Here is a 20,234-nt window from a genome sequence, read left to right on the forward strand (position 1 = left end):
CCCTAGGACGTGCATACTGTCGGAGTGTTGGTCATAGCTTATCGCTGCCTGATCGACTAATCGTCGTCCATCGTCATTCCTCCCCCGCGCACTTCGAGCTTCCGTCTTCGCACAGTCACTTGGCAAGTCCTTCACTGACCACCACCGGCCAACCACACTCACCATGCCGCAACCATTGAACTCCAAGGATGCGTCCTTGTTCCGCCAAGTGGTTCGTCATTATGAGAACAAGCAACACAAGAAGGGTGCGTTTGCGATCTCGATTGGACACGCTGGAGGTCTCCGCAAGTGGGCAGGAAAGCTGACTGTGCTATGTTCCGAACAGGTATCAAGACCGCCGAACAGATCTTGAAGAAGAACCCCAACCATGGTGATACCTTGGCGATGAAGGCTCTTATTATGAGCAACATGGGCCAGCAGGAGGAGGCTTTTGTGCTGGCCAAGGAAGCCCTGAAGAACGACATGAAGTCGCACATCTGCTGGCATGTGTACGGATTGCTGTATCGGGCGGACAAGAACTACGAAGAGGCAATCAAGGCATACCGGTTTGCATTGAGGATTGAGCCGGACTCACAGCCCATTCAGCGGGATCTTGCGCTGCTGCAAATGCAGATGCGCGATTACCAAGGCTACATTCAGAGCAGGAAAGCCATGCTGCAGGCTCGCCCGGGATTCCGCCAGAACTGGACTGCTCTCGCGATCGCACACCACCTTTCCGGGGATCTGGAAGAGGCCGAAAAGGTTTTGACGACTTACGAGGAGACGCTAAAGATCCCCCCGCCAACTTCGGATATGGAGCATTCCGAGGCCGTTCTGTACAAGAACGTGATCATGGCTGAGGCCGGCAAGGTGGAACAGGCACTGGAACATCTGGAGAAGGTGGGACACAGAATTTCGGATGTGCTTGCTGTGATGGAGATGAAGGCGGACTACCTTCTGCGACTGGACAGAAAGGCCGAAGCGGAGGCAGCGTACATTGCGCTTCTGGACCGGAACCCGGAGAACTCGCTCTACTACGATGCCTTGGTCCGGGCGAAGGACATCCCTAGTGATGACCACAAGGCCAAGAAAGCCGTATATGACTCCTGGGTTGAGAAGTTCCCCCGTGGTGATGCGGCTCGCAGAATCCCCTTGGACTTCTTGGAGGGCGATGACTTCAAGCAGGCCGCCGACGCCTACTTGCAGCGCATGCTTAAGAAGGGTGTTCCCTCTCTGTTTGCCAACATCAAGTCACTGTACAGCAGCCCCGTCAAGCGTGACACAGTGCAAGAACTGGTTGAAGGCTACGTCGCGACGACGCCCCGGTCGAATGGCTCCGCGGAAGGTCAGTCCGGCGCCGACAACACTGAGTTCCTTTCTTCCTCCTACTACTTCCTCGCTCAGCACTACAACTACCACCTCAGCCGCGACTTGTCCAAGGCCATGGAGAATGTCGACAAGGCCCTTGAGCTATCGCCCAAGGCTGTGGAGTACCAATTGACCAAGGCCCGGATATATAAGCATTACGGAAACCTCGAGAAGGCGGCTGAAGAGATGGAGAAGGCCAGGCTGTTGGATGAAAAGGACCGTCACATCAACTCCAAGGCTGCCAAATATCAACTCCGCAACAACGAGAACGACAAGGCTCTTGACAATATGAGCAAGTTCACTCGTAACGAAACCGTTGGTGGAGCATTGGGTGATCTACATGAGATGCAATGTGTCTGGTACCTGACCGAGGATGGCGAGGCCTACCTGCGCCAGAAGAAGCTCGGTCTCGCGCTGAAGCGATTCCATGCTGTCTACAACATCTTCGACACCTGGCAAGAAGATCAATTCGATTTCCACAGCTTCTCCCTTCGCAAGGGTATGATCCGTGCGTATGTGGACATGGTTCGCTGGGAGGACCGCTTGCGCGAGCACCCGTTCTACACCCGGATGGCCACCTCTGCCATCAAGTCTTACCTCCTCCTTCACGACCAGCCCGACCTGGCTCACGGACCCCTGCCCAGCGCCGCTGCTGACAACGACGAGGAACGTAAGAAGGCGGTCAAGAAGGCCAAGAAGGAGCAGCAGCGCCTGGAGAAGCTTGAAGCCGAGAAGCGTGAGGCCAGAAAGGCCGCAAGCACGAAGAACATTGACGGAGAAGTGAAGAAGGAAGACTCTGACCCACTAGGCAACCAGCTTGCCCAGACGCAAGATCCGCTCAAGGAGGCGACTAAGTTCCTGACACACTTGCTGGAGCTTAGTCCCAAGAACATTGAGGCCCAGTGTCTCGGATTCGAGGTTTACCTCAGGAGAGGTATGTTCGCCCTCTTATAAGTCATTGACATATACTAACCGCAACCCCAGGCAAGCACGCACTTGCTCTCAAGTGCCTCACCGCGGCCCATGCCATCGACGCATCCAACCCCGCCCTTCACGTCCAGATCCTCCGATTCCGCAAGGCCCTGGATAGCCTTTCTGAGCCACTTGCGCCCCAAGTAGCTGAGGTCGTCAACACCGAGTTCGAGGCCTTGCTCCCCAAGGGCCAGAACCTCGAGGAATATAACAACACCTTCCTCTCGACCCACAAAGAGAGCGTCTCCCACCAACAAGCCGGTCTTACTAGCCGCCAGCTTCTGAAGCCCGACTCCAGGCCTCAATGCGAACAGGACCTCATCGCCACCCTCGACTCCAAGGACATTACCATCGACACTGCCCTGGCAGGCCTAGAGCTCCTGGGTGAGTGGGGAAGCAACCAAGCCGCAAAGTCTGCTTATGTCGAGAAGGCAAGCAGCAAGTGGCCTGAGGCGACGGTGTTCCGCCTCGACTAAAGTGATAGGACAGCTTTTCTTGGACTACTCATATTCAAACTTGCCTTATACTTTGAACCACTGTAACATGATTGGCGGAAAGGACTTTCTCCTTGTCTCATTAGCTTCTTCCTCTTCTCCTTCTCCTTCTCCTTATCCTTACCCATTCTTCTATCCTTAGAATTGATCAGCTACGAATCTGTAGCTGTAGCTGGTTTTTACCTGGGTGTACATATTCACCTGTACTTAAAAGGCCCGGGTATCATGTGGTGTGAGACGAAAACTATACAGCAAAATGCTTTTCGAGATGCATCGAGGCGTATTGTATTAGACTCTTGAAATAGAGAATAGCCCAGTCGAAACGGTATGTCTGGGGCTAGCTTAGTTGGGAAGCCTTCCACGTGAGAGATGATACTCGATTAGTGTGCTCCTTCAATGCCTGATGAGTCTCTTGTAGGGAGATTGCATCCTCAAGTGATACATCTACGCTAGACATGAAATATCTGACCAATGAAGATCATCTTAGATTCGACTAATATACAGTTGATAAGGAGATGTCAATAGTTGTTAGTACAAATACCCATCCATCCCGACAAAACACATTTCCCATGCAATGATCGTATCGGCCCCAAAATACCAAAGACAAAAAATAAGAATATGTCTATATACCTCTAACCCAAACTCAGATAGAGATCTAAGAAACCCCTTCTATTTATGGTGACAATATCCTCCCCACACATCAAACTCAACAAATGACTTACTCCTCATCAAGGTTGCCCAAGATGGGCTTCCTCCTCAACGTCTCCTCATCCTCTCCGTATCCATACTTCACCCACATGCGCTTCCAGAACGACACAGGAACAGGGCGTTCCTGACCCAGGATGTATTCCTGGCCTTCGAGGATGCGCTGAGCGCGGGCCTCTTCCTCAGGCGAGACGCTGTAGCGATGCATGCGGGAGGCGAGGCGCGGATCGATGACGATGTCGTCGAGCCACTCGCGTTCCTTGTCAGGGTTGGCTTCGTCCTTGCGGTGGACGGACTTATGCCATTCCTTTTCTTCCTCCTCGAGGACGGTCTGTTGTTCATAGGTGGTGCTGCCAAGGGTATCGTCGGAGATGGGGGAGGCATCCGAGGAGACGGAGCCGGTGTTGTAAGGGCGGCTGTATGAGGCCAGGACAATGGCTGCGACGTCGCGGCCTACGCTCTCGGCCATGTGGCGCTGGTTAAGGTAGCGGTAGAGTCTGATGGGGGTGTTGAGGAAACCCAGGATGTGGGGGAAGGCGATGGGGACGGAGCCTGAAAGAGTCTGGGGGATAGTACGCGGGAGGGGTTGCGATGAGTAGTCGGATGTGGAGATGTAAGCTGGTGTCGGTCCCACGGGTTTAGCAGGCTTCTCTTCCTTCTTTTCCTGCTCGGGGGCGTTGGCGTCGCCCTCCTTGGTCTCAGAGGCGGTCTCTGCGGCGGGTGTGCTGGATTCCACAGGAGCGGGATCCTCCGTGGCAGGAGGCGGAGGGGGAGGATCAAGAGGTCCCAGCCAACCTTCGTGCAGACCGCGGATGTACTCCTTCCATGTGTGACGACCGATGACCAAATCACCCTTCGGTCCGGGCTCCTCTATAACGCCCATCTGCGTCCTCGCGGCGAAAACGACATCTTCGACCGTGGGGTCCTCCACCACCGTACTCGGTTCGCCTGCCTTACGTCTCCACTTGCGAATGCGCTCCGCGTAACCAGCACGGATGTCGCCTTCCCTTCTGCCTTCGATGATTTGGTAGTCTAGTGCCGCTGCCACGAGGATCGGCTTAACGTATTCTTTGAAGTGGTCGCGAGCTACGCGGATACCGTCACCCGGTGGCGCGGACAGGAAGACGTTGATTTTGCGTCGGGTTTGCTCGATGGGAAGATGCTCCTTGGAGATGTGAGCGACGAGATCACTCCATTTTTGTTGCGCGCGGCGCTTCTCTCTCCGGTCGTAAATGACAGCTGCGGCGAACGAGCCGGTGATGGTGAAGAAGATCATCCAATTCCGAGAGGGAAGTTTCATGCGAAGATTCGGCATTCCTTGAAGACTATTAGGTATAAGAATACTGGCTGAGGGCATTGGGGATCTATACCAAGCATTCTGAAGGCTGGGTTGGAGGGCTTGGGAGCGCTGGTAGACGCTGCGGACTGGGCCGGGCCTGAAGCCGCGGCGGAATTGGAAGACTCCGCCATAGTGTAGGGGGATGAAGGCAAAGGGTATAATAGGATCTGGGGTATATAATTAAGATACAGAAGAATAAAACTTTTGGTACGTAACAGGGAGCAGGAAGCACTCCCTCATGGCATGTCGTGAAGGGAAATGCATGATTGCCGAAAAAGTTCGGGATGCACAGCGCAGCTCCGGTCGGGACGAGGTTTATCCGGAGGCGAGGATGCCGAGTTGAAGCCGGAATCTGGAGGAGCAGCAGATTAACTGACTAGCAGATGCACCCCGGTTGAACTCAGTGCTGCATGCCACGGAAAATAAGTCTAAACAGACGGGATCTCAAATGATCTCCTGGGGTTCTAAATGGCAACTCCTGAATTTTTCAAGCTGGACGAATGTTCTGTAGGAGACATAATTGGTTTATGCTGTTAGAGTCGACTTTCATCATTGCTGGAGCACTAGCATTCTCTTATGGCATTAGTCTATCATAGTGAGGAATACACACACTAGACCTCTATTTTTGGACTCCTTTGAAGCCAGTGAAGACCTCGTATAGTGGAGATGAAGATGGTCGCAGCAAATACTCTCTTTGTGAGACAGCATTCGTGGCACCAACCGAGCGCCGTACGAGTCTGGAACATTAAGCATCGGTCCCTTTTTGTAGTTCCCCTCCTTCCCCCGTGCTGATCGGACCATCAATTCTTGAGTGGTTGCAGTGGTATCGTGTCTTTCTTTTGGCATCACAGTATCCCCCGTCTCCGACTTCAATTCGGAGTCCTGAACCTGAAACATCAAGCTGGTTGCCCGACAGATAATACTACTAAAGAGGTTACGGGACTTGCCGCCATTGGGGCAGAAGAGCCAGCCAGCCTGTTGTTTGTGCCTGGGCCTCTCCACTGCATTTCCCCCCCTCTTCTAAGCCAATCTCAGGGACAGCGAGAAAGCGCTCCTGAAAGTGCCTGTCGAAGCCCCTTCGCCTCCTGAGGCCACCGCTCCTTCGGGCTCTTGTTTCCCCCTCCCCCTTGGATTCTTTTCCCATCTCCGTCCCAATTCTTCATCCACTCGTTCTCAACTCCCCCCGCTTTCCCTTAGCCTTCGTTCGGTAGTCGGGGAGGAAAGTTTTCCATCATGGATCCCAACAACAACAACCGACTCCACCTGAATTTCGGGTACAATGATCGTGGTTTCAATGCGGCGGCGGCCAACAACCGCGCCTATCCCACTACCCCCTCCGCCTTCCCCCAGCCGATCTACCAAAACCAGGGTCCCCAGGATTACATGGACTCCCAGAACGGTGCCTACGCTCAAGGTGGTTATTTCATGGCCAATCCTTACCAAGCTCAGGCAGCCTACGGCCAGCCGCATTATGGCCAGAACCTGCAGTCCCCTCAGCCCGCCTACCAATCCCGCATGGGTTACAGCGCGAACGATGGCACCAACGGTTTGATCCAGCAGTTCTCGAACCAGGATCTGAACTCCCCTCGCTCGGGTTTCTTTGCTCGTTCTGCCTCGCCAGCCCAGCGACCCCGAACTGCCGGCTCCCCCGCCCCCGGGCAGCAACAGCCAGGCCACCTGGCGCCTCCTATGCCTCGTAGCCCTCGCACCCCTGCGGAGAACGAAGAGTTGCAGCGGTACCCGGAACGTTACTCGGAGAATGTTCACAAGCGTGGCAAGGCAGCCAAGGAGCTGGTCAGCGTCTTCTTCAATGAGAACATTGAGCGCGCACGCGATCGCAACATGCGGTGAGTATTCCACACAATGCCACGGCCCCCCTTCCCAACTCACCAGGGAACCTGGTATCGCTGACCCGGGTGCTTTTTATAGGTCTGCTGAGCTGGACAAGATGATCCGTGAACCCAGTATTCCCAAGGAGAACAAGTGCAAGGACGCAGAGGTGCTTGCTAAGAAGGAATCGAATTTCCTCCGGTTCCTTCGCACCAAGGAGACCCCGCAGAACTTCCAGACCATCAAGATCATCGGAAAGGGCGCGTTTGGTGAAGTGAAGCTGGTACAACGGAAGACCGATGGCAAGATTTACGCACTGAAGTCGTTGATCAAAACGGAGATGTTCAAGAAGGACCAGCTGGCTCACGTTCGCGCGGAACGTGATATCCTTGCTGATTCCAAGGACAACCCGTGGTTGGTGAAGCTGCATGCTTCTTTCCAAGACACCGCCTACTTGTATCTGCTGATGGAATTCTTGCCTGGTGGTGACTTGATGACCATGTTGATCAAGTACGAGATCTTCTCCGAGGATATCACTCGGTTCTATATGGCCGAAATTGTCATGGCGATCGAGGCTGTTCACAAGCTCGGCTTCCTTCACCGGTAAGTACTAGATGCTCGATGCTGCCAGCAGATGCAAAGTTGAAGTTTCACGGGGCGGCAGGTGCTAATTGTTTTTGTCTATAGTGATATCAAGCCTGATAACATCCTTCTGGATCGCGGTGGTCACGTCAAGCTGACGGACTTTGGTCTGTCCACGGGAGGAAAGAAGACCCACGACAACTCCTACTATCAGAATCTGCTGAAGAACTCGACGTCAAAGGACAAGAACCGCAACTCTGGTTACTTTAACGATGCGATCAACCTGACAGTCTCCAACCGTGGCCAGATCAACACCTGGAGAAAGTCTCGTCGTGCAATGGCATACTCGACGGTCGGAACTCCGGACTATATCGCCCCCGAGATCTTCAACGGCCAAGGATACACCTACCTGTGCGATTGGTGGTCTGTAGGTGCTATCATGTTCGAGTGCCTTGTGGGTTGGCCCCCGTTCTGCGCGGAAGACACCACCGACACCTACCGCAAGATTGTGAACTGGAGAGAATGCCTGTACTTCCCCGAGGAACTTACCCTTTCGCGCGATTCCGAGGGTCTCATCCGAAGGTAAGCTTTGTGCACATCATATGCTTATGTATCATGCTAATCCCGGATTAGCTTCCTCTGCGACGCAGAACACCGTATCGGAAGCGATGGCGGCCAATTCGGCGGCGCAACGCAGATCAAGAACCACCCCTTCTTCCGCGGCGTCGTTTGGGAGCAACTGCGCAGCATCCGCGCGCCGTTCGAACCAAGATTGAGCTCGAACATTGACGTGTCGTACTTCCCGATCGATGAGATTCCTCAGGAGGATACGAGTGCCATCCACCGCGCTCAGGCTCGCGCCATGCCGGACGAGCAGGAGGCGGAGATGAGCCTTCCATTCATCGGATACACCTACAAAGCGTTCAACGCCTTCCAGGGAAATTGAAGATACAGTCGACATCCGAGTGTCCTTGTGAACCCACGATAGACGTCATTGAAGAGTCCGACAGCGGGCGGGCTTGCATTGATGGCTTTTCAGTGGCGCATTTAGGTTCTGGTCCCGGGCATCCCCTTGTGCATCAGTTTCATCCAGCATCTAGCGCATTTGACATTTCGCCTCAGTTGGTCACGACCTAGCATTGTTCATTTCCTATTACCTTCTTGATTTTGCATCCGTGTCGCGAGACGACGATTGCTAGCTACCGACTGTATCTAACCGGGGATACATATGAGTGGATATCATGTCATGTATTAGAAAAGCCCGCGAATGCCGGACTGTGTTTCGTAGCTATTCAGCATTTAACCAATGCACAATATTGCGGTAGAGGTTGGTCTCCTCTAGTAGAGCTGTAATCGTTGGTAAATCGTATCATTAGAAGTAAAAAGAGGGCATGGTATTGATGCGAAGCCACCCTAATGCATAACACAGCAATAGAATAGAAAGAACGATAGCCACAACATTTTGCCAGCAAAGCAAGCCCATCAAACGCCAGATCCGACCTTCAATAGGAAATCAACAGCAACAATGAGAACATTCACCACTCCCATCCCCTCAAACACAATCAACAAGGCCCCAAATCAAGCCTTATTCTCAATAGGCGCCAACCCCGGCACACCCGAAAACCTCTCCTCTCTCTCCGTCTTGAACATAATCTGGACCCAAAACTCCTTACTATCCTCATCAAACCAAGTCCAATACCGTCCCTCGCGCCGATCAATCTCCCTCGCCTGCAACTTAAACCCACAAGTCTGATACGGCTCCGCCGCAACAACCAAATACTGAAAGTTCTTGTCCGGCGGCTCCTCCACCTTCTGCTCAAACGCCGACATAAACCGCACCTTAGGCGTAACTCCCGGCGTAATCTCCTGATACTGCAACTGGAACAACATCCCCAGCTGTCTCGTCAACGGATCCCGAATCTTCGTGATCTTGTACCCCGGCCGTCCGATCTTGATCGTCTGCTTCTTGACCTGCACGCCCATCGCCCCGGGAATGGACGACGGGTCTTGGTTCTTGCCCTCGCGCTGTTCGCGCGCCGCGCGCCGCGCAAGGTTCGTTTGATGTTTCCGCCCCTGCGTGTGCGCTAGGTAGGACCCGTCGTTTTGGTGCACTGTGAGACATAGTCTGCATTCGAAGCTGCCGACGTGGTTCTTGAAGAAGTAGGGGTCTTTGTCGAGGTCGATTGTTTCCAGGGCCAGTTTGCGGAGACGTTCGCGTCGGTCGGCGTTCGTTGCGGAGTGGGAGGCGACGCCTCCGCCGCCGAATTTGGAACCGGCGCGGTTCTGTTTAGGGGGGTTTTGTTAGTAATGTGGTTTGTATATGAAGAGTGTAATTGTGCTTACCTGGTAATCCATGCTGCCGGGTTGTGGTTGTGGAGATGGATAGCAGTGGAAAGTGAGGTGATGATATCGTAGTGTCGAGGAAGTTCTGCTTCGCCGATTTGGAGATTAGCTTCTGCCTCAGGCAGAATGAGTTATGTAAGCGAGGTGTGGGTTGCGATTGGTGGAGCGGGGCGAGTGGGAAATCCGTCACATGCTGGGACGCTCGTTGTATTTGTTCGGAGCTGTAGATTTACGAGTTACGGTTCTCGGCGATTTTAGAATGCAGGCTGCGCACGTAGGCCAACGGCGGTCTTATGCTGGCGATTTGTGTACCGTTCGCTACGTGGGTACTGTTGAGGGCACCTCTGGAGAATGGTTGGGAGTCGAATGGGATGACCCGACTCGGGGGAAGCATTCGGGAGAGCATCGCGGGGTGAGATATTTCACTTGTAAGTTTCCTCTTTCTCTCCTGGGTCTTGTGCATGGGGTTGAGATCCGTATACTGGTTAGAATGCATACTCACATGTTGCAGGCAAAAGCAAACACCCTACGGCAGGGTCATTCGTGCGTCCGTCTCGCCCAGCAGATAAACCTCGAGGATTCATCGAGGCCCTGCGCGAAAAGTACGCTTCTGAGTTCCTCGAGCAAGAAATTGCTAGGCAAGGACAGGGAAATGACACCACGGGTGACCCTCTGCACAAGCCCCTCCAGATCAGTGGTAAGGTCGTTGAGGAAGTCGGCTTCGACAAGATCCGGAAGCAGCTTGCCAGGCTCCAAGAGCTGAAGATTGTGCTTCTTGATGGTTTGCAAGTTGCGGGTGTGCTGGGGCATGATGCATCAGCTACAGAGATCGAATCCGCGTATGCGGAAATCGAGCAGACTTGCCCACAGATCACCGAGCTGGATCTGAGCCGGAACTTATTGACGACTTGGGGTGGTGTAGCTCGGATTTGTGAGCGGTTGAACTTCCTTAAGGCGCTGAAGCTTATGTAGGTTCCCTTGGACTGTGGTTCTTGATTTGGGTTGAGCTAACATGGCAACAGAGGAAACCGGCTTGGTCCTCTCGAGGAGGGGTTGAAGTTCGAGGGCATCACAGCACTGCACATTGACGAGACACTACTAACATGGGAGGAGATATCTGCATTGACGTATCAATTCCCCGTTCTCAGCACACTCTCTGCTTCAGCGAACCAACTCTCAATGCTCACAACTCCTCTATCCAACACCATCACCCGCCTTACCCTAGAAAACAACGACCTCAACAATCTATCCTCCATCAAATCTCTCACCTCGCTCTCAAGACTAGAGCACCTCTCCCTCCGCGGAAACAATATCTCCACTATCTACGACACAGATAACACCTCAGACACAACCCTCCAATTCCCCCATAGCCTCCACTCTCTCGATCTATCCCGAAACAAGATCGCCACATGGGACTTCATCAACCACCTCCCCTCTCTATTCCCAGGTCTAGACACCCTCCGAATATCCGGCAACTCGCTGTACGACCAGCCCGTCGGCCCATCCCACATCACAGGCGTGCCCGAGAAACCCATGACAGTGGATGAAGCGTACATGCTGACGCTATCTCGCATTGGGTCTCTACAAATGCTTAACTACGGCAAAATCACACCTAAGGACCGCAATAATGGAGAATTGTACTATCTCTCTCTCATTGGAAAGGAGCTATCCGCTTCCCCGGAGACCGCAGAAGCAGACATCCTTGCTAAGCATCCTAGATACACAGAGCTATGTGATCTATATGGTCAGCCTGTGATTAGGAGGGCTGAGTCCGGGACTGGCGGTGCTGCTGTGAACCCGCGGTCTGTTGCTGCAAGGCTGGTGAAGTTGGTGTTTCGTCTATCTCAGACTGAGGCTGTCGCCCGAGAGGGAAGTACTATCAAGGCTAAAGAAGTCCCTCGGTCGTTCGATACATACCAAGTCAAGGCTATTGTTTCTCGACTTTTCGGACTACAGCCCTACAGCTTTAGATTGGTCTGGGAGACCGATGAGCTGGACCCGGTGAGCAAGGAGAAGATGGAGGATGATGAGGGTTGGGATAGTGAAGATGATGGGGAGGAAGGTATCGATGATGCTAAAGAGCGGGAGGTGAAGGTGTCTGAGGAGCTGGGGTTCGTGAAACGCGAAGTCGAGCTCGCGGATACTACGAAGGATATTGGGTTCTGGTTTCAGTCGGATATCGCTGAGGCGAGGATTAGGGTTGAAGTTGTGGCCTAATCTATTCGGTGTAAAGCTAGAAGATGCTGTGCGATAAATATCAATACCCTTCGGCAGAACTTTATGTTCTATTAAGCTAGTCAAATTTATGTCCGTTCTAATGTACATTGAACACCAGAGCACAGGTCTGTCTTAGTGGATGGTTCCATTTTATCGTAAGCAATAAAACCAATAATGTATTATTGTCCAATTCTTCACTATATTCTGTGTGTTCAATTATCAGTATACTTTGTTCTATTATATGTAATATCCTTCTGCTGATACACATACACTGAAACATGATTCACTACAATATATAGACAGTATTATTTGTATATAGATTGTAAAACATATAAAGAAGATATTGAGAAGCTTATGCTAACAGACGGAAATCTACAAGCTTGTTTTATTTTTCTTTTCCCCCTCACACCAGAACCAATATCCGTTCCAACTGGATTGCATATGGAACCAGTAAATATACCTGTCTCCAGGTATGCAGCGTCAGATTTGGTAGCAACAATAACGCTGAATGCACCGCTACTAACCCATAATGCCCATGTATATAAATGAAATATATATAGCAATCAACACCTCGATCACCCGTCCCATCCAGAACTTCCCAGTTAGGTCCTACATACTGTGCATGCGTCTCCTTTAGGACCCAATCCTTACCCTATATCTGCGTAGACAATACATGAACCGTGCGACCGACATCCCTAGCCGAGATCCAATCAAGGAATAGTCCATCCAGTGCTGATGCGAGATTTACCCAACTCGCAGCTTGCTAATGCAGCTTCGGATCTCGACATGCCGCGATAACTTAATCTCTACGTCCGTTCAAGTATGAATGAAGATTATTTCGACAGTTGTCACAATATACACTGTTTAGTAGTATTCCGGCTATCTTTTGAAACATTTTCATGGGTGTAGGTACACTATAAACTTATTTATTTGTGGTGGGTAACTCAGTAAACTCTGTAATATAAATATATAGTGGTATGCTATCAGATATTGTTCCGTACCGGCAGAAACCAAGCGTTCATCCACATCACAACCCCCCATGCCACAACGAAATCCCTACCTACACAGACGGTTCAATTAAGCTCTACCACCAAGGCGAACCCTGGACGCCACAATGGCAGACAACTGGAGACTGTGTGGGTAAACGCGAGGCCCTAAGAGCGCGCCGGACCGAGTTATCCGTATCCCCGAGGAGGAGACCGTAACGGTTGAGCTCCTCCGACCCCATAAGGCCCACATACTAGTCAAGGACTCGGAGATAATAAATAGCCTAGCGGAGAAATCATCAGCCGTGATTGTGAGTGAGTTCGGCTTTTAGCTCGTAATCTAGAGGTTGGGAAAGGGGTTGTAGGATGTGCTTAATCGGGTTGGAAATGCTAGGATTGTCTTGGATGTCTAGGAGACCATAGAGAAGGTATCATTTTGAGATGCAGCTAATCCTATTGATATCTGAGTCGTTGTATTTTTCCCACCATAGATTCATTATTGCAAGAAGATAAATATGCACCGTAGTCGTAAGACACCTGCAAATGCGCGATCATGGGCTTTTCTCTTTTTTTTCTCTTCCCCGGGTTTTCTTTCTCTTTACGTTTAACCCTTTCCCTGATGACACATGATCCAATGCGAATTCAAAAGCCGAAACGACCGTATCATGCAAATGCAAGCAAGTTATTCATAAGACATGCCCGATGCAACTCATAGAACAAAGAAAGGTCCTCTTTTTCTGATCTGCGGACCCTTCCAGGTGAACAACGAGATGCAGAAGGGATACAGCACTATCGGTAGTGCTGCGAAAACTATATACGGGACCTTGGCTCCACCAGGTTGCTTGATCCACTGAGGGAGATAGAAAGGGGGATGGAATGTCTGGACAGCAAAGAAGAATTGGAAGACAATGGCTACCTCTGCTGCATCTTCCGGGTAACACTCCGTCATGTATGTCAACAGGACAGTGACGAGGACTTCCTGTCCGAAAGTGAAGAGACCGATTCCAGTGAGGGCTGCAGCCCAGCTGTCACCATATTCGAGTTCAAGTCCGTACAGGAGGAGACCAGCCTAGATGGGTATGTCAGGCTTATTGTTTGTATCTTGGCTTTTCCTTCAGAACCTCAACTTACCGAGATGGTGATGAGAGCAGACCACGCAAGATGAAGCAAACGTTCCGGTCTCCACTCCTGACCTCGTCGTAAGGAGTATTTGGCGACCATATCGCAGAGTGGCCCACCAAAAATCTCACCAATGCCGGCACCAATGATACCGGAGAAGTAGCAAAAGCCAACTTGAGCCAAGTTAAAGTGAAAGCGGCTCTTGCTACCGAAGTTGAGCGCAAATCCGGCCGTGTTTCCGACTTCAGTCATGTTTGCGACGCCAAACCAGAAAGACGGAAGAACAACGGCGGGATAAGCGAACATCTTGTATGGCTTGCGGAAGGTTTGGCCCCAAGTCTCTTCCTTGGGGACCACTGGTTTGCGAAACTTCATGCGGGACAGGAACATGGACTTCTTCCGGTCGGAAGGCTTGGACTCGGCGCTGGTTTTCTCGTTTCGTGTATAGATGGTTTCGGGCACTGAAGGGTGAGAGAAAAAAAGCAATTAGTAAAGCTAGACCCCAAAGTGCCACAGATAAACAGAGTTAAACTTACCAAAGAAGATCTGGGCAACGAATTGTGTGGCGTACAGGATGGCTGCGATGTACATGGACCACCGCCATCCGAGGCTCTTATTGTATGCAATCGAGCCACCAGCGACACCGCCCACATACGGACTAATAACGAGCAAAATGCTATTTACACCCATCCGCGACCCCTTCTCATGCAAGAAAAACATATCAGAAATAGCAGCGGGTCCGATGGACAACCCAACGCTGCCACCTACATTCATGAGCATGCGACAAGCTAAACACTGCGCATATGTCTGGGATCGAGCCACCCCGATCGCGCTGACCAAGGTCATCAGATTGCCAATGAGAAGTACTGGCCGTCGACCTATTCGGTGGCTCATCGGGATCCAGAAGAAGGAGGTTATTGCGTTTAAGATGGAAGGTACAGATCCGATGTACGTCGCGGTTGTCTCGGGGACATTGAATTCTTCAGCCAGCTCCAATGCATCAGGAGCCTAAGGGATCTATTAGGAGAGGAGATAAAAAGAGTAGGAAAGTTCAGTAAACCTACAATCAACGTGGCCGAGAATTTGACCAGGAATGATTCGAACGCGAGGACCATAAGAGCTGCAATTTTGGTGAATTGGCTCCAATTCTATAGGCAATCCCTCTACTGTCAGGACATCATTGATCAGTAGTTTTTGTGAGGACAGCGAACGAACCAAGGGATCCTCTGGATCATCACTGGGCTGGGGGACCAGAGGGATGCCTTGTGCGGTGGTCTTGATTCTAGCATTGGCCTCCGGGTCCCCCGATGACATGGACTTTTCTTGGAGAACTTCCACAGATTGAAGCTCCTTTACGTCCGCCATTTTGACACCAAGCAAGCGCTCTTGCTGGATAATTGGGGAAGAAGAAGACAGGGGAGCATTCTTCAGAAATTTATCGTCACGGCAAGCGCCGAGACGCTATCGCGGGGGAGAATATTGACGCGGAGCTCCAGAGGCAAAATCCGGAGTCAAGTCGCGAGTAGAAGTAGTAGTAGTAATAGATAAGAGATCTTCGGAAGCTGTCAGAACTGAAAAGCGAACGTGCAGACTGGACGGCATGCATGCTTGCCGCCAGTTTTGTGCGTGGGCTTAATCTCGAGCCCGCGCTATCTGGACCGGTCGTTCACGCTAAGGCCGTGGCTGCATATCGCCAGCAATTTGTAGCTCACGCCGTCCGTTATAGTCTGTTATACCCCTGTCAAGCTCGAAAATAGTCACCCACCTACGAGAATACATAATCAATCCCTCCGGAACACACCGGCTACATGCAGACCGCAACTCCTCCTTCTCCTCCATTCAGCCCTCCCGGAGGATCTCCCGGTTGATCAATCCGCAACCAAAGATGGCCACAACAAGCAAAAAGTCAGATCGACGAGTTCCACCCGAGCAACGGAAACGCACGGAGCACAGCTGTGACCGTTGCAAATCAAGAAAGCAGAAATGCCAACGGCTTCCAAATGAAGACCGCTGTGAGCATTGCATACGCATGAACTATGGCTGCAAGGTCACCAGGCCCCGAAAGCAACGGCTCTATGGCAGCGCCGAGCTCGTGCGTTACAAGATTGCACTGCTTGAGGCGCTGGTAAAGGGGCTTGTTCCCAGTGCAGACCTCAATTCCATTGAGAGCATGCGAGAACTTGGACAGTCCTTAGGCATTAAGCTTCCGGAAGAGGTGGATAACACGTATCCACCCCTGCTCGAGATGATCCAAGCAAGCGAAGAAGCAAACCCGAACAAGAACGAGGAGCTGGTTCGTGACATGGAGGGCCAGGAACAGTATATCGGGCCTGCGAGCTCCTATTTTTTCCAGATGAAGCTCCGTGCCCTCTTGGGGCTTCATCGCCAGGCCCAGGGAGGAAAGTTTCAGATGTACCTCTTTGGCCGCAACCCTTCCGAGGACACCTTGAGATATGCTAGAGAGATCCTCACGGAGGCCGATATTCGAGCAGTAGCAGAACCCCAACAAGTCGAGGTCAGCGCTAATGCTGTCCAATATCCTTCTCCTTTGCTCGATCGCTCCGTCATCAATGGGCTCATTCGAGCTTACTTCGATAACGTCAACATCGACTTCCCGGTCCTCCACGAAGCCTCTTTCTTGGAAATATACGATGTGTGGCGACTTTCCCCGCAATCCGTTGATCGAGCGTGGGTATGTGAACTGTTGTGCGTATTGCTTCTGGGTCGGCGAATTAGTCCGCTGGGGACAACGGAGACCCAGCAGCAAAAATGGTGGACCCACGTGGAATCCCTTCTGCCCACAATTATTTTCACCAACAATATCCTTTCGGTCCAGGCCTTGATGCTGGCTGCTTTGCATCTTCATAACACGAATCATCGTGATGCCTGCTGGACCTTGACCGGGGCAGCGGCCCGCATTGCAATCGCCATTGGACTCCATCGAGACGAGATCATCTGTGAGGGACCTAGACTGGCTAAGGAGCTCAGGAAATCACTGTGGTGGACACTGTATGCTTTCGAGCAGATCCAGGTCTCTTCCCATGACCGGCCCAGTGCTATCGATAGCACCATGTGTTCTACTACCTCGCCCCATGAGAGAGTCCTTGGTATGGGATCCTCCAACTGGCCCCCGACCTACACACTCTGGTCCGCACGGCTTGTTACTATCTTAGGCTTAGTATGCCGTGCCTTACCAACTGCCACGAGCGAGAATGGTCGCACAGGTCTCCTCTCCCCGACAGCTGGGTTGCTCCGGGATTTAAGCCGGTGGCTTTATTCCCTACCCCAGCACCTAACTCTCAGCGTATTGAGGACCTTGCCAGATGGCTTCAAGAGACCCGTTCTCTTGTTACACATCCAGTATCATTATACTGTATCCTTGCTCACTCGCTGTGCATTGCTGCAACTCCTTGCCTCCGTATCGCAGAACTCAGAAGCTAACCCCAACGATGAAGAGGTCAAAGCGAATGCCAAGGTTTGTTGCGAGTCTGGTCGAAAGGCTTGTGAGCTACTGCTGCAGCTGGACGAACTGGGGAAATTCAACCCAGTGACCTGGTGGGACGTCTATTACGTGTACTCGTCGACTTTGGTCTTGACGTTGAGTATTCTGTGCGACCGAGCGCGGCCCGACAGCGACAAGACTGTCACTGACAAAGATGTTTCGTTGCTCCACGACTGTGCGAGTATGCTCATGCGCCATTCGTCCAACCCAATGATGCCTGCTACCATGCTTCGCTGGACCGGGGCCATACGGGACGTTGACGTGCTGCTTAACGAAAGGTCAGCCCCCGCTCAACCGCCACCAGTCCGCGATGATCCGGTCAACAATGAACCAGTCTCGGAAAATGCTCTGGTCCCTCTTGGTTCGTCGATGAGAGAGATAACTGCTCCTTATTCTGGTATGGAAGTGGCACTAGGCCCTAGCACCGAGCTCGCTGTGTCTCAAATGGGTTTAATTAACATGCCCTTCCAAAATTATGGAGCAGGCATGGACCCCCTCACGGATCAGAGCGTGGCTCAGATGGATCCGACTATGGTGTATGCTAATGGCGGCCACATGGACCAGTTGATGTCGATGCCACTCTTGGGCGACGACAATGCTATCTTCTCCTGGGATTCGATTGGATCCATGTTACTGGGGACAGAGGCATTCAATGGTCATTTGGACTGTAATATGTGATGATTGGGGTGGCGCCGGGTTCTCTTCAGTGGTGTTCTAGATGACACGCCTCTGGAAGGGCCCTAGACGTCGGGGGTGTGCGTAAGATGGATTGTTGTGGAAGCAGAAGAAGCGTTTGCAAGTGAATGATACGTAACTGACATTTGGCATTTCATCGGAAGTCGCTAGACGCATATACCCAAAACAAAGCTAACTTGCTCCTGAGCTATCCACCAGCGGCCGCACGATCCCGACTAGCCATGCTTTCGGATGTTCGACTGCTGAGGGAATTTGACGACGGAAATGCCTAGGCGCCATTTGTTTTTTTTCTTTGTTCTTTCTTTTTTTCTTTTGTCTCTTTTTCCTGTTTTTGTCCTTAGAACGATCACATGTCATTTCGATAGCTTCGACACTAAGAATGGTACAATCAATGTTAGATGTGGAGATTTCAGCGTTATTATCGGTCATAATCGTGACTGAGACATCTGTACCAGGGCTATAAACCACCGACGGGCAAGCTCAATATCCGCTTTCAAATCGTGATCCCAGATCCACAAAAAGCGTTGATTAAGATTTGCGACGATCTCGGCCAAGTCCGTGCCCAACTGCGGATGCGTGAAAGTATAGAGCGTCCCCGCCTCTTGACTCGTGGTTACGACTGCTTGCGCCCGTGGCCGTCGAATACTGTCATAAACCTGGAATGCGTGGGTAATTTCGGAGCGATTCTTGGCGAGACCCAGAATGTGAGACATGATAAGAGAATCCTCCAGGCATTGTCCAGCGCCGGCAGCTTGATGAGGCGTAGTGCCGTGGGCCGAGTCCCCCAGGAGACAAATTCGTCCGTTGTAATAGGTGGGTGTGTCAGGATGGTGCCATAGAGACCATTGTAATGGTTTGGCCCACTGTTAAGGCTCATTAGCTGTTCTAGGCAAAGACGATCATAAGGGCTAACACGCACGTCCAATAATTTGAGAAGGTGCTGATCAACCTCCGCAAAATCGGCCACCATCTCCTCCTTAGTGACATCCTTGGTCCATTGTGGATGTGTCCAAGGTCCATCCATCATCTTGATGGCTACCACATTGAGCTCGGTGCCGCGTGAAATTGGAAACGTCATGATATTCTTTTTATGGCTGACAAACGCCTTCGCGTCTCCAGCATGGTCCCCGAGAAGCCGCTGGGCATCTTCCATTGGAACGATCGATCTGTAGACATACTTGCCACTAAAGATAGGTTGCACCTTGTCTGGGTATAGTGTCCCTAGGACGGCTTGCCTCGTCGGGCCCTTCACGCCGTCACATCCAATAACCGCATCTGCCTCCGCAATACTGCCGTCTTCAAATGTGATAATAATTTTGCTGTTCTCTCCCGTCTGATTGATATGTTTGACCCTTTTGTTGAACTGTACACGCTCTTGCGGAATTAAGCTGGTCATTATTTCTAGGAGATCACGGCGATGTGCGCTGGTTCGGGTGTAGAACTCCGCCCCAAACGGGGCCGGCTGCCAGCCCCGTTTGGCGCCGAATCCTTCTTCGGCATACAGCACTTCCATCGCTATGTGCTCCTTGTTCGGCGTCAAATTTCCGGAAGATATTTGATTGTACAATTGTCGGAATCTTGTGTCTATCAATTCCATCGCATGAAGCGCATTTGGCCCCAGGCCGATCCCTGCACCCACTGCACTAAATTGCGCGGCCGACTCATACAATGTGTAAGAGACGCCCCGATTAGTGAGTCCAATGGCTAGAGCCAGTCCTCCTATGCCTGCTCCGACGATAGCAATATGCATGGTATCCGATCCTGCTTGTCCTGATATGCTCGCTGCTGGCTGCGCCATAGTGTATTGGCCAATAATGGCGTTCTCGTAGCAACCTTATGCCAGGCTAATCAAGCGCGAAAGACAGGTGATTAAAGTGCGTAGCGTTTAGATTGTGTCGCGGTAGTATGTCCTGAGCCGATGCTTACCGCAAAAGAGCAGGGGGGCGCCCGGCTATTTTTCATCGGCGCGAAATGCTCTCATCGGATGCATGTAAGCCGCGCAGCAACCTTCGGACACTGAAATGTCGGTTGTTTGCAAGCCGCAGTACCCCTGTCAGGCTCTCAGGCACACAAATTATCGGTTACCTGTATGCCGCAGCATA

The 20,234-nt window shown here is 51.8% G+C and overlaps 8 protein-coding genes across 8 annotated transcripts; 4 read left to right on the plus strand and 4 right to left on the minus strand.

The window, feature by feature from the left end:
- Positions 1-71: 71 nt before the first annotated feature.
- On the plus strand, positions 72-3,214 carry BDQ94DRAFT_137469 (peptide alpha-N-acetyltransferase complex A subunit NAT1). Its single transcript, XM_026765060.1, has 3 exons — positions 72-245; positions 326-2,281; positions 2,332-3,214. The coding sequence occupies exons 1-3, from the start codon at positions 164-166 to the stop codon at positions 2,793-2,795; spliced, it is 2,502 nt and encodes an 833-aa protein (XP_026630113.1). The 5' UTR covers positions 72-163; the 3' UTR covers positions 2,796-3,214.
- A 17-nt stretch (positions 3,215-3,231) lies between these two features.
- On the minus strand, positions 3,232-5,087 carry BDQ94DRAFT_137470 (Tim22-complex subunit TIM54). The gene is made up of 2 exons (XM_026765061.1): positions 4,890-5,087; positions 3,232-4,836 (listed from the first exon to the last, which is right to left on the minus strand). The coding sequence occupies exons 1-2, from the start codon at positions 4,986-4,988 to the stop codon at positions 3,532-3,534; spliced, it is 1,404 nt and encodes a 467-aa protein (XP_026630114.1). The 5' UTR covers positions 4,989-5,087; the 3' UTR covers positions 3,232-3,531.
- An 835-nt stretch (positions 5,088-5,922) lies between these two features.
- BDQ94DRAFT_105490 (serine/threonine protein kinase CBK1) lies at positions 5,923-8,611 on the plus strand. Its single transcript, XM_026763447.1, has 4 exons — positions 5,923-6,704; positions 6,787-7,290; positions 7,375-7,851; positions 7,903-8,611. The coding sequence occupies exons 1-4, from the start codon at positions 6,091-6,093 to the stop codon at positions 8,213-8,215; spliced, it is 1,908 nt and encodes a 635-aa protein (XP_026630115.1). The 5' UTR covers positions 5,923-6,090; the 3' UTR covers positions 8,216-8,611.
- Position 8,612: 1 nt separating this feature from the next.
- Positions 8,613-9,671, minus strand: BDQ94DRAFT_105493 (spliceosome assembly protein PRP11). The gene is made up of 2 exons (XM_026763448.1): positions 9,613-9,671; positions 8,613-9,552 (listed from the first exon to the last, which is right to left on the minus strand). The coding sequence occupies exons 1-2, from the start codon at positions 9,622-9,624 to the stop codon at positions 8,848-8,850; spliced, it is 717 nt and encodes a 238-aa protein (XP_026630116.1). The 5' UTR covers positions 9,625-9,671; the 3' UTR covers positions 8,613-8,847.
- A 140-nt stretch (positions 9,672-9,811) lies between these two features.
- Positions 9,812-11,926, plus strand: BDQ94DRAFT_137472 (putative tubulin-specific chaperone). Its single transcript, XM_026765062.1, has 3 exons — positions 9,812-10,040; positions 10,124-10,580; positions 10,635-11,926. The coding sequence occupies exons 1-3, from the start codon at positions 9,872-9,874 to the stop codon at positions 11,827-11,829; spliced, it is 1,821 nt and encodes a 606-aa protein (XP_026630117.1). The 5' UTR covers positions 9,812-9,871; the 3' UTR covers positions 11,830-11,926.
- A 1,296-nt stretch (positions 11,927-13,222) lies between these two features.
- On the minus strand, positions 13,223-15,616 carry BDQ94DRAFT_137473 (major facilitator superfamily domain-containing protein). The gene is made up of 5 exons (XM_026765063.1): positions 15,150-15,616; positions 14,999-15,082; positions 14,471-14,942; positions 13,947-14,395; positions 13,223-13,884 (listed from the first exon to the last, which is right to left on the minus strand). The coding sequence occupies exons 1-5, from the start codon at positions 15,297-15,299 to the stop codon at positions 13,525-13,527; spliced, it is 1,515 nt and encodes a 504-aa protein (XP_026630118.1). The 5' UTR covers positions 15,300-15,616; the 3' UTR covers positions 13,223-13,524.
- Positions 15,617-15,819: 203 nt separating this feature from the next.
- BDQ94DRAFT_157327 (transcription factor domain-containing protein) lies at positions 15,820-18,404 on the plus strand (the record flags this gene model as incomplete). Its single annotated transcript, XM_026768725.1, has 2 exons — positions 15,820-18,091; positions 18,331-18,404. The coding sequence occupies 2 exons, from the start codon at positions 15,820-15,822 to the stop codon at positions 18,402-18,404; spliced, it is 2,346 nt and encodes a 781-aa protein (XP_026630119.1).
- BDQ94DRAFT_105501 (uncharacterized protein) lies at positions 18,336-20,159 on the minus strand. The gene is made up of 2 exons (XM_026763449.1): positions 19,052-20,159; positions 18,336-18,995 (listed from the first exon to the last, which is right to left on the minus strand). Exons 1-2 carry the CDS (start codon positions 19,928-19,930, stop codon positions 18,558-18,560), a joined length of 1,317 nt encoding a protein of 438 aa, XP_026630120.1. The 5' UTR covers positions 19,931-20,159; the 3' UTR covers positions 18,336-18,557.
- Positions 20,160-20,234: the final 75 nt, after the last annotated feature.

This window comes from Aspergillus welwitschiae (genome assembly GCF_003344945.1).
Source record: "Aspergillus welwitschiae strain CBS 139.54b unplaced genomic scaffold BDQ94scaffold_5, whole genome shotgun sequence".
NCBI classification, from domain to species: Eukaryota; Fungi; Ascomycota; class Eurotiomycetes; order Eurotiales; family Aspergillaceae; genus Aspergillus; species Aspergillus welwitschiae.